This window comes from Malurus melanocephalus, unplaced genomic scaffold (genome assembly GCF_030028575.1).
Source record: "Malurus melanocephalus ecotype Western Australia unplaced genomic scaffold, MMel_1.1 scaffold_294, whole genome shotgun sequence".
NCBI lineage: Eukaryota > Metazoa > Chordata > Aves > Passeriformes > Maluridae > Malurus > Malurus melanocephalus.
In genome coordinates, this window is record NW_026623526.1 from 931,529 (window position 1) to 946,341 (window position 14,813).

The following is a 14,813-nucleotide window of genomic DNA, read 5'->3' on the forward strand; positions in this document are numbered from 1 at the left end:
TATTGACCCCAAACCCTGGAAATTACTGAACATTTCTTACCTTTTTCTATGTCACAGTGCTTGCTTTGATAGTTTCTTTTTATAATTAATGAAGGTTATCTGCTTTTTATTTCTTTCTCTCTGTGTCACATGATCTCACTTGTTCTCGCCTATTCCAGATCAAGGAACAGTACAAAAAGTTGTTGTCTTACCCACCAACTTCTCTGCAAGCGGAGAGCTCATTTTAGAAGAGCTGGAGGTTTTTCAGGTTTGGCTTTTTCCTTCTTTTGCTCTTCCAGTGTGTGTGTTCACACAAGCATTTTGTTCAAACAGACTTTGGAAGGGGCAGCTGTGATTTGATGAAAGATCAATAAATGTTCTCAGTTGTAAAATRAAATCAAATTAGCATTGTTTTTGCTTAAATCCTGTCCTTCAAAGTCACATGCCTGTGGAGTCAAGAAAGCTACAAGTTTAACACAACATAAGCTGAAAAGAAACATAAAAACTACAGGGAGATAAGGGAATAGCCTCTGTCAATCACTCTGGCATGTAACAGCTTTTAATAACCTAAAGAAAATGTTCTSTCTTGTGTTGAAAAATCCCTTTCAAATATTTGAATGGGCTATTCATTAAACAGTAGTTTCAGGGCAAATGGTAGTATGCATTATAAACTCAGTTAAGGATTTTGTCACGGTTATTTCTCTATTTCATTAAGAGAACACAAAAAAGAAAATACAAAAAAAGAAAATTTAAGCTTCTTTATCAAGGCACATTAACATTTTCTTATAAGAAAATGAAGACACTCTTAACACTAATAAAGGCATAATTAGTCTTTTCAGGCTTTTGCTGAAGACTTGCCTTTAAAAAAGTTACACATGAGTGATATTACCTAAAACATACCCTTCATCAAGATATCSCTAATTCCATTTGCTGAAACATAAATTAATACAGCATGAAGATAGGTGGGCTGAGAGGCATCCTCAGCCTAAACCGAGTTGCTGGGCTCCTATGCAAAGACCTTTTTATCCTGAATCCTAAAAGTCATGGTATCAGATCCTCTGCTGTTGCAATCTGTGTGGCATCACGGTGTTTAGATGAATCTCTCCAAGCGAGCAGGGATGAGATCATGGGCTGTTTGCTAGATAMTATCAAGGGTAGCAAAGCAGAGATCCTCTTCCAGAGTATAAACAAGGAAAGGAGAATGTGGCATCAGATCCAATATTGTATTTGACCTTGAGTCTCCAGACAGTCCATGAAGCAGCTCTAAACTTCCCCAAACCTTTGCCAATTCACATGGTTTGCAGCCAGATTTTCTAGTCCTGACCTTCCTGCTGTGTTGTGGTCCACTGCAATTAATCCGAGCCCACTGTTATGGCTTTCCTTTGTGACTGAGCAGATGCTGAATCTTAAAAAAATGCTGAACATTTTTATTACCATCGATTTTATCACTTGTTTGGATGAACATAATGACTCAGGGCAATGAATGTAACAATTCTTTTCCAGCTCTTTAATATTTGATTTGGACTCAAACATTAACAGACTGCTATGATGACACACAGTAGTATACTGTACAGTACTGTCTGTGGGAAAGAAACATTCAAGAGCACTCGTGCTATTGATAATCTGAATTTATATGTTGCATGGTAACCAACCTGTATGCACTGTAGATAATTTGCAGGAAAAGTGTGTCATATTCTTATCTGGACCGTGTGGTAAATATTCATGGGCTATTTTATGATTTTTCCTTGTCATCATCATCAAAGGAAAAACATTGTTTCTTATTACAAAGTTAAAGTAATGGCTCCTRTATTTGCTGAGATAGGATAGGTGAAGGTCAATTACAAGTGTACAAAAACCTTTTAGATACACCTGAGTAATGTAGTTGAGTTTCAACAATATATTTTGTGAGACATTAATTGTTTATATGTCATTATTTTAGTTCTCAAAATAGCAATACTTAGTAGGAGGAAGTGGTCCCTTTACAAGATATGAAAACATGTCATTCATTTAGATATGACTTAGGTTTTAGTGATTTTTAAATTTTAATGTTGGGACAGAGTTCTTGACAATGGTTTGTAACTTTGTTTTTTAGGGCAATTCTCCTATAACAACAATGAAGATTTCATCTAAAAAGGTAAGGAAAAGTGCAATGCCTGCTTAGTGCTTATTAACTGAGRAGCAAATTGATTTAGGTGTTAGAATATCAATTCTTGTGGAGCACACTAACTATAGGAAAATTTTCAATAATGAATAGGGGAAATTTGACTGAAGTTTTTAGGAGCTGCTTATATGTCCTTCAGCCACTAAGATAAAACGATTTCTATTCATTATGTACCATTTCTAATTCACTGAAAGTGACAGTTTTTTTGTTGATTTGTTTGAMAATTAAGGAACCAAAAAAATACTAAAGGAGGAAATTCACCCTCCCCATTTTTTACTCTAAGTCTTAAATAGATTTTTTTTCTTGCAAGTCTGTCTGATCAGTGTAAAAAGGCAGTGTTGGGGTTGTTGGGCCCATGGTGCAATTGTGCATCTTTGGTTTTTAGTAATRAAAAATGACATTAATAATGATGAAAACTGCTAAGAGGATTTCTGCTGAAATGTTTAACAGACAAGCTAAAAATGTGGATATTCTATGATCTTGCTAGCAAGATGTTGCTCGATATTTACAAAGCTGCTACTATAAATGTTATTCACTAACTTGAATTCAGTACGATCTTCCATTTTTATGACAGAATGATCAAAGAAATTTCAAGKGGTTTTGTTCAATATTAATTTATATTTTAAGGTTGATTAATTGTTTTTGAATAAAACAGTAATTTTGGCCCAGATTTTGGTAATGATCTATTCACTTTGAACTTCTCTTGCAAAAGCTCTGATTTATTGTGAAAGTTCTCTTGGCTTATTTTTCTAGATATATTAGGCTATCAGAATCTGGCCCTAAGCCTCAACATAATCTCTMGGTTTTACATCTTGGAAATCTATGCACTGGAGAATCCAACTAGGAGCTATGCATAATATTTWTTAAACTGACTATGTGCAAAGAAAATACTTAGTTCAAAGGCTTGAGCCAATAATCCTCACTGAATAAGACCCAAGTTCTCAAAACTGAGCAGTATTAACTCAGCCTGTTTGCCCCAGAACAGAACAATGACACTCAATGTCCCAAAAAAACATTAACATTCCTGAGTGTTTCTAGGTGTTTTCTAGTAGGAAAGTGGAAATAATGTAGGCCTGTTCACCTGAGAGAGTTCTGTTGATCTTGATTTCAGATATATTTGTGGCTCCCCTCTTGGTCTTGAGCTAAGTCCAAAATTAATTGAAAGGTTTTAGGGTGCATTAGCCAGGCTGGGGTGAAACTCCTCCACATCTGAAATAAATGTGTTTCCTCCCGCAGCAACAGCTGTATGTAAGCTCAGATGAAGGGGTCACCCAGGTGTCCTTGCATCGCTGCCACATCTACGGCACCGCCTGCGCCGACTGCTGCCTCGCCCGCGATCCCTACTGCGCCTGGGATGGCAGCTCCTGCTCCAGGTTTTATCCCACAGGGAAAAGGTGAGCAGCTTTCAGCAGCCCCGTGAGGTTTGCTTTTGTTCTGCTGCGCAGCCGGGAGTGTTGTAATGTGATGGAGAAGTGGGGTGTCATTCCTTTCATGAGCATGTTCAAACAACACCTCCAWAGCTGTTGTGCTTGGAATTATTCATCACCTCGGAGTGTATGCTGCAAGAGTGTATGGTAAAGAGCTTGGCTTTTCATATTGAAATAATGGATGGRAAAAAAAAGAGAAGGAAAAGAAATGGTTCCTAATCATAAATATTAATCCTTCTGTCTTATGCACACAAAATCAGTGAGACATTTGTTCCCCTCGTTTAAATTCAATTATTTACTATGAATGCAATTATGATAGCCCTAAATACAGCAAAAGATCTCTCGGGCTGTCTGAGGAATAAACTCATTTAYATTTTTTTGTTCCTCATTTGCTCCTAAGTGAGAAGAATTATTTTCAAGAAAATTTTAGGCAAATGTGATTTCCATGTAATGCCTGTGGAWTTGGGCTTTTTGACATGAGGCTTATTAAAGCAGACAGAGAAAGCAATTTCTGTTTAATTTGCAACAGAACTAATAGTCCATCTCATAATCTTATGCAAAACAGGAGTCTCTTTCCTCCTCCCAAGGGAAATATTTAACAGCAGAAGGCTGTAGTGAGCGCTTGTCKTACTAAGATTTCACTTGGTGTACAAACAAAGGCACAGAATACACGATGAAGTGTTACTGCAGAGGAGACAAACCTCTCCGATGTGGGCTCTCTGGAGCTACCTGGAGGAGGTTGTAGGCAGATGGGAATTGGACTCTTCTCCCAGATGGCAAGCGAGAGGGCAAGGGGAAACAGCCTCAAGTTGTGCCGGAAGAGGTTTAGACTGGATATTCTAGAATCACAGAATCATAATATATACTGAGATGGAAAGGACCTGTCAGGATCATTGAGTACAGATCCTGACCCTGCTCAGGATACCCCAAGAGTCACACGCTGTGCCTGAGAGCATTGTCCAAATGCTTCTTGAAGGATGGTGCTGTGACCATCCTTCATCCCTGGGGAGCTGCTCCAGTGCCTGACCACCCTCTGGATGAAAAACCTCTTCCTGATACCCAACCTAAACCTGAKACTGTGCAGAAAGCCACATACGGTCACTGGGTTCTACTCCCGTTCCCTCAGAGGGGGAGACAGCTGTCAGAAACAGGCAAAGCTTGGAACTGATGATAATAATGTCATTCCCTGGTATTAAAGACAGTTGTTTTTGTTACTGCAAAATTTTCTTGACTCATTCCTTACCTGAGATTACAAGGTAAAGCCCAAACTGGCCATRTAGCAGTAAAGTACATGGGGTTTTAATGCCTTCATTCAGAAYATTCAGCCACCAGTCTGCAAACTCAMTGTTTTCTTCCATGGAACAAAAGTCAGAAGATGGGGGAGGAAAGGAAAGAAAAAAACCCAGTCTCAGTCACCTAACTCCTACACAAACAGCTGCCAAAAGGTACAAGGAGCAGTCAGATACACCCAGCCTGTGCAGTTTCCAGTTTGCCGTCCCCGTTATATGCACCCACCCAGGGTTATTTCCACTGGGGCTTACTGTCATGCTGATATTTTGTTTGCAATTTGCTCTTTATGTCAAACCAAAATAAACACCTCAGACTGTATGGAAAAAGTCGGGTTTTCATATGTGAAGGAAATGAGTTGTCCCTTTATCTAACAAGACAGATTATGAAGGAGAAAACATTGGTAATTAGAGCCAAATCCCATTGTCTAGACAGTAGTTTCTGCTATATGCATTTGCTTATTTGCTTTTTTTGACACTTCTGTCTCCTGTGAATTACTGTAATTCCTCATGCAACATCAATTTACCCCAAAACACCTTCTGGTATTATCTTTATTTTCTAACGACCACTTTGGGGTTTTTTTTAATAAATATCTAACTGTTAAATTTGTATTCTCAGAACTGCTTAATGCAAGCAACATGCCATTTCTGAGAGCGTGGAGCAGTTCATGGTAGYCCAAGAACTTTGGCATTCACTCAGAAATTCTTCAGTGTCTCCTTTGACTCATGTAAATAGTTCACAAGGGTKAAGACCCCAAGGCATAAAATAAATACTTCTGATGGCAAACATAAAAACTATATGTGGAATTTCAGCAATTACTCCTTTGAAACATCACCTTTCAAATATTTCCTTTTCAAACGATGCAGTGAAGGATCAGGTGACATGGGATTAGGAGCACTCTCTTGGTGTTTGTGCACTGCCTGATATAATGTGGCCRTAGATGTGCCACCCTTCACTCAGCAATACTGGAGCTCCAGGGGCTTTTTATGGTTTTTGTTCCTGCAAGTCCTTAGGGCATGGTTCAGAATACAACAGCTAAACATCCCAACAGCGTCTGCTTGCAACAGTCTATCACCAATATATTTTTTTTTCTTGAACTTGATATATAAAGAACTACCTTATAAAATATTAGCAAAGAAAATAATACATAKTAGCAATAAAAAATTTGGGTACCAGCTTTTCGTGCACTGAATTCTGTGAGCTATGACCTCCTAGCTGAAGAAGACTGAAATGCCAGTATTCCCAGTAAGYTCCCCAGACAGTYTGCTRCAGAATCATGATTTTACACCTGTCWTATAGATATTATAAAAAACTGTCCATTTAGAAGTATTCTGATACTTGGTGAGTTTTATTACATTTTGGAAATAGTCTCATTCATTCAAGCAGAGGACAGAATAGAATCTTAGCTGTTCACTGTTCTGGATCGATACTTCAGTCAGTCTGCTACCAAGGTGGCTACAGGCACTGAAAATAAGGTTCTTGTTAAAATCCAGGAGGGAACATGGCCTTTATCATAATTTTCTGCTGGTGTGTTAGATATGAGCACTATGAATCTTATGCATCTCATTCTTCTTGCCTTTATGAAGAGTTCCATCTGGGGGTTCTGGCATGGAATGCCAGGTGTTGCAGGAATGAACAGATGTCTCTTTCATGTATCACCTCTGATCCTTCCATTTCTATATCCCCATTGCACAACAACTTTGCCCTCAAAAAATGCAACAATAAGSTTCAGCAAACTGATTCTTCACTTAAACAGTGCCTTCACTCCAGCAAGCCTGCCAAGAGTAAGGCACACTTACAGTAGGTCATGAACTATGAACCGTTGATCTAGTAAAAAAATAAAAAGAAACAAATCCCCAAATCAAAAGGTGGTTATTTTCAGTGTAGCTCTCTTTGGAATAACATTTTGTTTTTACAAAATATTGCAGGAGGAGTCGTAGACAAGACGTTAGACATGGAAACCCTCTGACTCAGTGCCGAGGTTTCAACCTGAAAGGTACTGTAATTTAGAGATCCTCATGCTATATAAAGAACACACGGCKTTCCTTTATATGATTCATTATAACTGACATTATCTTTATGGTTTACTGGTAAAACATAATTGTTTTCCCAGTCTGAGTCTTGTTTTGATTTGGTTTTAGCATCTTTCCTTGCAATTAAATGAAACTTGCACATATATGATAAAATGATGAGCTGTGAAATACATAGTTGAAGTATAGTTYAGCATCCTTGAAATGGGAAGCTGACATTGTTGACTAGAAAAAGCTAATTTGAGGGTTTCTCTACCTCTWTTTCTCTTCAGACTTTATTAATGCCTTTTCATTCATTCACGATTTGGTCCTCAGAACTTTTCTGGATATTTGATCCCCTGTGGAGTTTTGGAGCACACCTTTCAGCAAACAGCAGGATCTAGGCCTGTGTTTTGAGTTATGATTATTCCCTTCTCCCTTTACATGGGAAAAGAAAACTTCTCCAAATTTCTTTATGAAGTCTCTTATTTCCAGCTGTGCAGCTGTTTAGTCAGCCTGATATGGATTGGGTGGCCAGGGAAGCCAAGGCTCTGCCCTCCCAGCTCCCACTTTCTCCAGATTAATGGACACCAGTCAGATATCCCAAAGTCATAGTAAGAGTAAACACATTTTAAAGGCAGCTCAATCATCTTCAGCCTGTACATGTCTGAACTAGGCAGTGGCAATGTGTGCCATCAGTCCAGGGGCAAACATCAGAGAATTATGCTCCTTTCACCTCTRTTTATGAGCCTGTACTGTGAAGTGCATTATCATTTGTACTACTCAGAGACCAAATAATAGAGCTGATTGCAATTTTTTCTTATTGTTTTTTTCCTAATCAAAGAAAAATGCTTTCAGAGTTACTGGTGAAAGGGAGTAATAATAATAATAATGATAACAATAATAAAATACAAAAAAAAATTAAATGGTCTCCACTGGCTTTTGGAAGAATCTCCTGGATAAAAAAAGACCACAGCAGGTTGTCTGTAGATCCCTCAGATGAAATGAGCCTTTCCCTATGAGTCAGTTTTAGGTCATTTATATGAAGCTGAAGAACTTGAACAGGTAATTCCAAGAGATGACCCCAGTATTAGAGAAGACACCTGAGCTCTGAGAGATCCATGCTGAAGCAAMTTGAGCTACATGTCCTCCCTTGCAGGCATGTCCTGAGACCTCCCACCCATTGTCTGTCCCAAGGGTGGGCGTCTCCTCATTCCATGTGGAAAATGTGAGAATGTCAATTGTCTGCTTTCTGGCCTGAGGGGAAACAATTGTTTCAACCTTGACAGACTTGTGAAACAGGTTTCTTGTTTTCCAGCCACTTTTTTAATGTGGATGTATTTATAGGTTTATGTTTTTTAGCAGCTTTATAAAGGAAGTTTCGGTGGGTGGGATATAGCAYAGGTAGATGGCAGTTGTTTCCCTGRTGGAACAAAAAGATTAAAAGAAACAGCAATTTAGACCCTTTCAAAATATACTTAGAGCCATTTATAGCAAAATGACTGTGTTTGGGGAAGAAAATAAAATCTGCCTAAAGGACAAAAGAGCAGAGAGCCAAGCAAAACCAAGGAATCTTTCAAGCTCCTAGAGAGCCGTAATGCTGAATTGAAGTCTTTCAACATGGCAGACCTCTAACATGTGTAAATACACCATTTTTGGCACGTTGTTATTTTTAAATAAATCATCCAGAACTAAGCAATCTTGTATGATTGTGTTTCACATTTGTTTAATACTCTTATGTTTGTGTTAGCCCTTATAGCCATTAGAGAAATGCATTTTGAATGCAAAGTATTTCTTCATTATTCTCCTAAAAGTTAAAATTGGTTTTGGTACAACTTCCTAAAAGTGAAGGACTAGAACCAGGCAGGCTCATTCCTTTAGAAGAACAAATTTCAATTTCACATATCAATTGGTGAAAGAAGCTGAAAAGAATGGGAGATAGAGTTTGAGGAAAACCAGTCTTAGGACTGTGCAAAAACAGAGTCAGATTTTAGACATGTAGACCTCAACATATTTGCAGTTCTCATATTATTTGCTATCCATTTCTTTTTTCTCAAAAAAAAAGGAGAAAGTTGTATTTTATATATGAGGCAAGCTTTTAAATCTGGAGGTGTTTTGTTTTCAGGACAAATATTATGATTTGGCCCAAGCARTGATCATCCAGAAGTTCCTACTGGTGACTGCCAATTATTCATCTGTCAAGACTATAAAGGGACACAACAGGTCCCAGTGATGACATATGCTCAGCACTTGCCCAGGTGTTGYTGGAGTGCTATAAATCTGTCTTCCTCTCTGTTGCTGGCCTGTCTGCATATTCATCACATTTCAGGTTGAGAGCYAAGTCCCTTCCTTGTGTTGGAAGAGAAGCAGAGGAGCCCAGTGCCCCCTCTCTCCACCCTGGGATGCTGCACACAGCTGGAGTAGCTGGAGCTTCTTTAGGGCACRATGCTTTATTTTGGTCATACAGCCATATTCCCCCAACTCATACACGGTGAAGTGTTAAGAAATATATTAAATGCTTCATTCTGCTTTGSAGTAGTGAAGAATGAGATAATATCAAAGAAAGACTGCCCTGAGTTCAGTTATCTCATCAGCAAAGTTTACCACCGTATAGGTGTCCTAATTTCTCAGAACAGACAGTGTCACTCTGAAAATATTGGCATTTGAAGCAGAATGTGCTTCTTCACATTTCATTTAATTTCTTTGCATTTTTTTTTTCACTAAATTTCTTATTTTTGGCCAATATCAGAATCAGGAATACTTCATTTTATCTGTATTGCAAACAGTTATCTGTTTTCTTTATCAAATCACCATTGACAGTATCCTGACCTGCTTSCTTTTTCTTTCTTTCTAGCATACAGAAACGCTGCAGAAATAGTTCAGTATGGAGTGAAAAACAACACCACCTTTCTGGAATGCACACCTAAATCTCCTCAGGCTTCTATTAAATGGCTGCTACAGAAAGACAATGACAGGAGGAAAGAGGTGAGTAATGTGAGCTGGAGCTCTGGGAGGAATCTCAGTCAGCATCACATTCCCTCCCCAGACAAAAGTGAGGGACAGTTTGTGTTTTTGTAGGCAGCCTGGTTACAGTGAGAATTTGTGTGGATGCAGGACAGTGACTGACATTTACTCATGGGAGTAAGAGCAGACTTCCAGTACAGCTGGGACTTCATTCTCACCCCCAGTGATTTCTGTCAGACCAGAACAGCTATCAGAAAATTAAAAGTATCTTTACTTCACACCTTACTAATTGCAAACTGAAGGTTTGCAGCACTCAGAATTTCTTACTGATCTAAGGAAATAGGCACAAAAGCAATAAATTGTATAAAGTTCAGGAAGAAGTCAGCATGCAGTAGCTCCTCTGTGCTATTGAAGAGATAAAAGGCAAAAGTGGGAGAAATGTGAAAGRTTTCTAGCAAGAAACGAGTCCARGCTAAGAACAYGTATTGACAAAAGCATTTCCTCACCATGGTGCAATCACATTTTCCATTACTGCACTCTCTAAGGCTCTCGAGTTTCAGCCCTGTAATATACATGCTTGTTTATGGGGAATGTGCCTTCCTTAAGTAATAKAAAAGGGRAAAAAATCCATTYMAAATCCAAGGCACTTACTATATGAATAAAAAGAAACATCTTTCAAAAGGAACTTCTAAGTGATRTGGTGTCTGTTGATAGGTTATAAATACTGAAAAGCATTATTCTTCTATCAGGCCATTTTCCAAAAACAGAGGGGACTTATAAGTGTCTCACTGAGTTTTCTCACTATTCAAAGACTTAMGGCATGTCCTGGCAATAGATGCAATTCTTTAACTCATTGCTTCAGCAGAACATCTCCCTATATTGTTCTTATGTTCAATAACTGTATTAGAATTAATACAATTTCAAAAACAGGCAAACTAAACTAATCAAAGTGTTARTTACTTTTAAAGCTCTTAGATTTCTGGAAATCTTCCACAATGTCTGCAAAAGTTTACAATAGCAGAATACCATGATAAGTAAATTGCTTCCCAAGAGAACCAGATACAATGCAAAGTGCAGTAGCAGAATAGAAAAACCATTCATAAAAATACCAGCACTGTTTCCTTTCATAATAGATTGAACTAGCAATTTTTACTTCACACTGATATGCAGAGGGACATCTGCACATTCATTTATAATTGGATGATAACTCATCAASCTGTGGTACTTGCTTCTTCCAGATGATGTGACCATCTCTTGGGACAGTGCAGAGTCTGAAGCCAGAAAGGAAATAGGAGAGTASCAGTGCTCCTGGTTAACAGTGAGCCAAGTCCCAGCTGAGGCCACTGTGGTGGTAATTTTTATTCCAGGCTATAGACTCTGCAAAGCAGATAGAATTATTCAGAAGTTAATACCCAGGAACCTGCTCAAAGTCAAAATATTTAACCAGAAGCCACCCTGAGTTCAGTGCCAAATTAGCCTCCCYAGCCCTGCACCTTTCTTCAGCAGCAATCTCTGATGCTTAAARAGGCACTTAYGGGTGCAACAGGGCAAATAAAAGTTTATTTMTTCAATTCTTCTATTTGAACAATGTGAAAACCCTTATTTCATGTAGTTTCTGGATTTTCATCTTTGTCTTCATCCTGATAAAATTTATTCTAACATAAGAAATAAAAATATCTAAGTAATTTTCTTTAGGAACACTTGCCTTCCTTGAGGTAAGCTCTCTCCTAATGGTAGCAATGTTGGTGGTCTATTGAGAACAAATATATAAAAATAGAGTAACTTTAAGAAAGAAAGTAACTCTGTTGTTCTAGAACCTTCCCTAAAAAGTTCCTTCTGCCCTTTTTGCTCTCTAGGTGAAGCTGAACGAGAGGATCATCGCAACTGAGCACGGGCTCCTCATCYGCTCGGTGCAGGACAGCGACCGAGGGCTTTACCACTGCATCGCCACAGAGAACAGCTTCAAGCAGACCTTGGCAAAGATCAACTTCAAAGTGCTGGACTCRGAGATGGTGGCTGTCATGAGTGACAAGTGGTCCCCTTGGACCTGGGCCAGCTCGGTGAGGGCDCTGCAGTTCCACCCCAAGGACTTTGTGGGAGCTTTCAGCCACTCGGAGATGCAGATGATCAACCAGTACTGCAAAGACAGCAGGCAGGCAGGGCAGCAGAGGGAAGAATCCCAGAAGATGAGAGGGGACTACAGCAAACTAAAGGCCCTTATCAATAGCAGAAAAAGTAGAAATAGAAGGAAYMAATTACCTGGATCTTAATTTAATTTTGTAGYAATAGATATTTTCRTCCTCAATGTAGGGGGCTTATATTTGTCTATTGAGAACAAATTTGTGCAAGTCTGATAAAAAATTAAGTGAAAATCCAGCAAGCCTCAGAAAAGATSTGTCTCCCAATGAAATGCAGTGTAACCTAACTAAAGAAATAACTCAGAGCCTTTTCTTTCCCAGGTGCTTAGTGACTCTAGGCTGGGCTCTGTCTTAGAAGCAGCACTGGGTATTCATCTTAAGCCAAATTCACCTTTAACATCACAGTATTTACAGCCAAATAGACATTTTTACAAAATCAGTGCATTGTCTTGCAACTCTGGAAGTATCCCACCTAGACTGGTGGTGAAAGAATCTGGGTTAAGATGATACTTAGAGTAGGATGGTACTAAGACTTCCTTGCACTGCATGTAAGAACATGAGTTTCTTGTTTACTGCTCAGTAATATTGGGTTTACAGCTTTCACTCATCGATCAAATCATGTGGATGCATGCAGACAGGAAGCAGTAAAGTACAGTAGAAATGTTTCATTTGCTCAGAGGTCAAATGAAGGAACAAACAGAAGAAAAACAAAGAACTTATACCTTATCAGAGTAAGCACTGATTATTGTGCATAGTATGAGTTGTAATAAATTAATGGGTTCTGGAATGTAACTTAAAATATGTCTGCTCATATTGATTTTTTATTAAAATAGGGTGTCCTATAACACTACATAGCTTTATAAGCGGCACAAAGGTAACATGAGAATGTTCATTATACATACAATTTTGAAAAACACCTAAGTGACTTAGGTTTTTAGCTACTTTTCAAAGGATTAAACTCCAATTTCTTTTCAAAGGACAGAATATAGATACACTGTATAGTGCTTATTCAGAAATGAAAAATATAGATTATCTTTATTCTGTTCCATAATTAAATTGGAGCTGGTTTGCAATGTGGAAAAAAGTCATAAGTGTCTTTGAAAATTTTAAAATATTATTTTTTCAACTGTTTTCTCAAAGTTGCAAATATTTTAACTAGATTTTTTTAATTAAACCATTCCCATTTTCCAGTCTTTGTACCCCTTTTCCACATTATTTTCCCARTTTCCTCCTATTTTCCGTCCTCTGCTGAAAMGCAGTTCAGGAAAAAAATGAATGAGGTAAAAAATAGAACTGAAAAATGGGTTTGGGTCAAAAACCAAAAAGTATAACTTGAGAGGCATGTTCAAACAGAAATCTTTTGTTTCAGAAGCAGCTGTCAGGTCTARTGAAGCAAGTTTTGTTGAAAATTGGGTGAGTGTGCACCAAGCCATCCTAGGAAAAGCAATYACTTTTTTTTTTGAGTAGCACTAATCCCAAAAAGAGGGATAGATCATCAGTCCTACTATGTAAAAGTGTTCTGGAAGCCACTGAGTCTGTTTGAAACAGCAACAAGGATTAAAAAGGATTAAAAATCCTTAGAGTACCTTAGAAAAGTGACAATTATTTATGACATTATACAAAAATATAAACTGATGTTCAGGTCAAAACTGAGCTATGTTACATTAAAATTCTAATTCTATTAGAATATTCTTGAGGTAACTCTACAGAGCATGGGGGAACACYTGTGGGTTTGTGACTGCATGAATTAAGATTTAGGGCAATGGAGGTAAGTGAATTAAATCTAGTGCAATGGAGGTAATGCTGGTATTCACCTGCCATGAGTTGGATTGTCACTTTATCACCACCTCATGAAGGATAGCTGGGAAATGAGCCCTGATCACATCATTTAAATAGTCTCTAAATCCCTTTGATGCTGGTCAGAGCTCTTTGAATTTMATTGGCGTGCTCACTGCTTGCATCAAAAAGCCTGGCAGTGCCAGCCTGCTCACGTACTGCCTTCTAGTCAAGTGCTCTCCTTACTCAAGGCCAAAATGTATATTTCTGCAATATTTGCCCTCTGATAACTAAAGTCCTTCTTATGGAAAACATCAGGAACTTTTCTCTGACCTCCATGAGCTTGAATTTGGCCCCAAGAGCTGGCAAAGCATATTGTGGAGGAATCCTTTGGAATCTTTTTTTGGTTTTTTTTTCCCCTGAGTATGACTGACTTCTGAAGTGTGTAAGTGACAAACCAAAAATCGAGTGCCATGAAATAGAACTACCTCCTGGAATGACACTAGTGCATATTCTCTGTTTGCTGCCATGCTCTTCCTATTTTCCCAGCAGATTCGCTGCAGAGTTGGTGTGATACCAATGTCTGTTGTGAGGATCATAATTGCTTCCAGATGGAATAGAGTGATTAATAGCTATTTAAGGGTACAATTTGCCCTTTAAGTGGTTAGGTGCAGTGATAATTTAATAGGCCCCCATTAGGCCACAGAAATTACAGTTACACTGTTTTCTATTAGAATATTGGCAATAAGGGATTCCGTTCAAACAGCGTAGCTCASAGTTTCGTATGATTATAAAATAATATTGTTAAAGCTGCTTCGTGTACCATTATTATGGTATGACTGTTTAAGGGATTATACTTAAACTAACATTTTTCCTGCTGCATGAGAACTCCAGTTTATGAGTATAATAAGCTTCTGTCAGTGTGTAACCAGTCCGAGCCTCCATGCTTTAGGAGCCTTCCCGCATGTATAGAGAAATCAGGAGCCAGAGCTCAACTGGTATAAACTAATCTCAATTCCTTGCTGTCCTTGTAGCTACTGGGGTTGATACCAGCTGAGTGTTTGGCCTTGAG

The 14,813-nt window shown here is 38.4% G+C and overlaps 1 protein-coding gene across 1 annotated transcript in view; it reads left to right on the plus strand.

The window, feature by feature from the left end:
• Positions 1–14,500, plus strand: part of SEMA3C (semaphorin 3C) — a 114,218-nt gene extending 99,718 nt beyond the window's left edge. The window contains exons 13-18 of the mRNA XM_057376924.1: positions 159–247; positions 2,072–2,113; positions 3,377–3,534; positions 6,783–6,850; positions 9,718–9,848; positions 11,684–14,500. Of these exons, the coding sequence (XP_057232907.1) occupies positions 159–247; positions 2,072–2,113; positions 3,377–3,534; positions 6,783–6,850; positions 9,718–9,848; positions 11,684–12,097 (902 nt within the window). The 3' untranslated portion in view covers positions 12,098–14,500. The remainder of the gene's footprint in view (positions 1–158; positions 248–2,071; positions 2,114–3,376; positions 3,535–6,782; positions 6,851–9,717; positions 9,849–11,683) is intronic.
• The last annotated feature ends 313 nt before the right edge of the window (positions 14,501–14,813 follow it).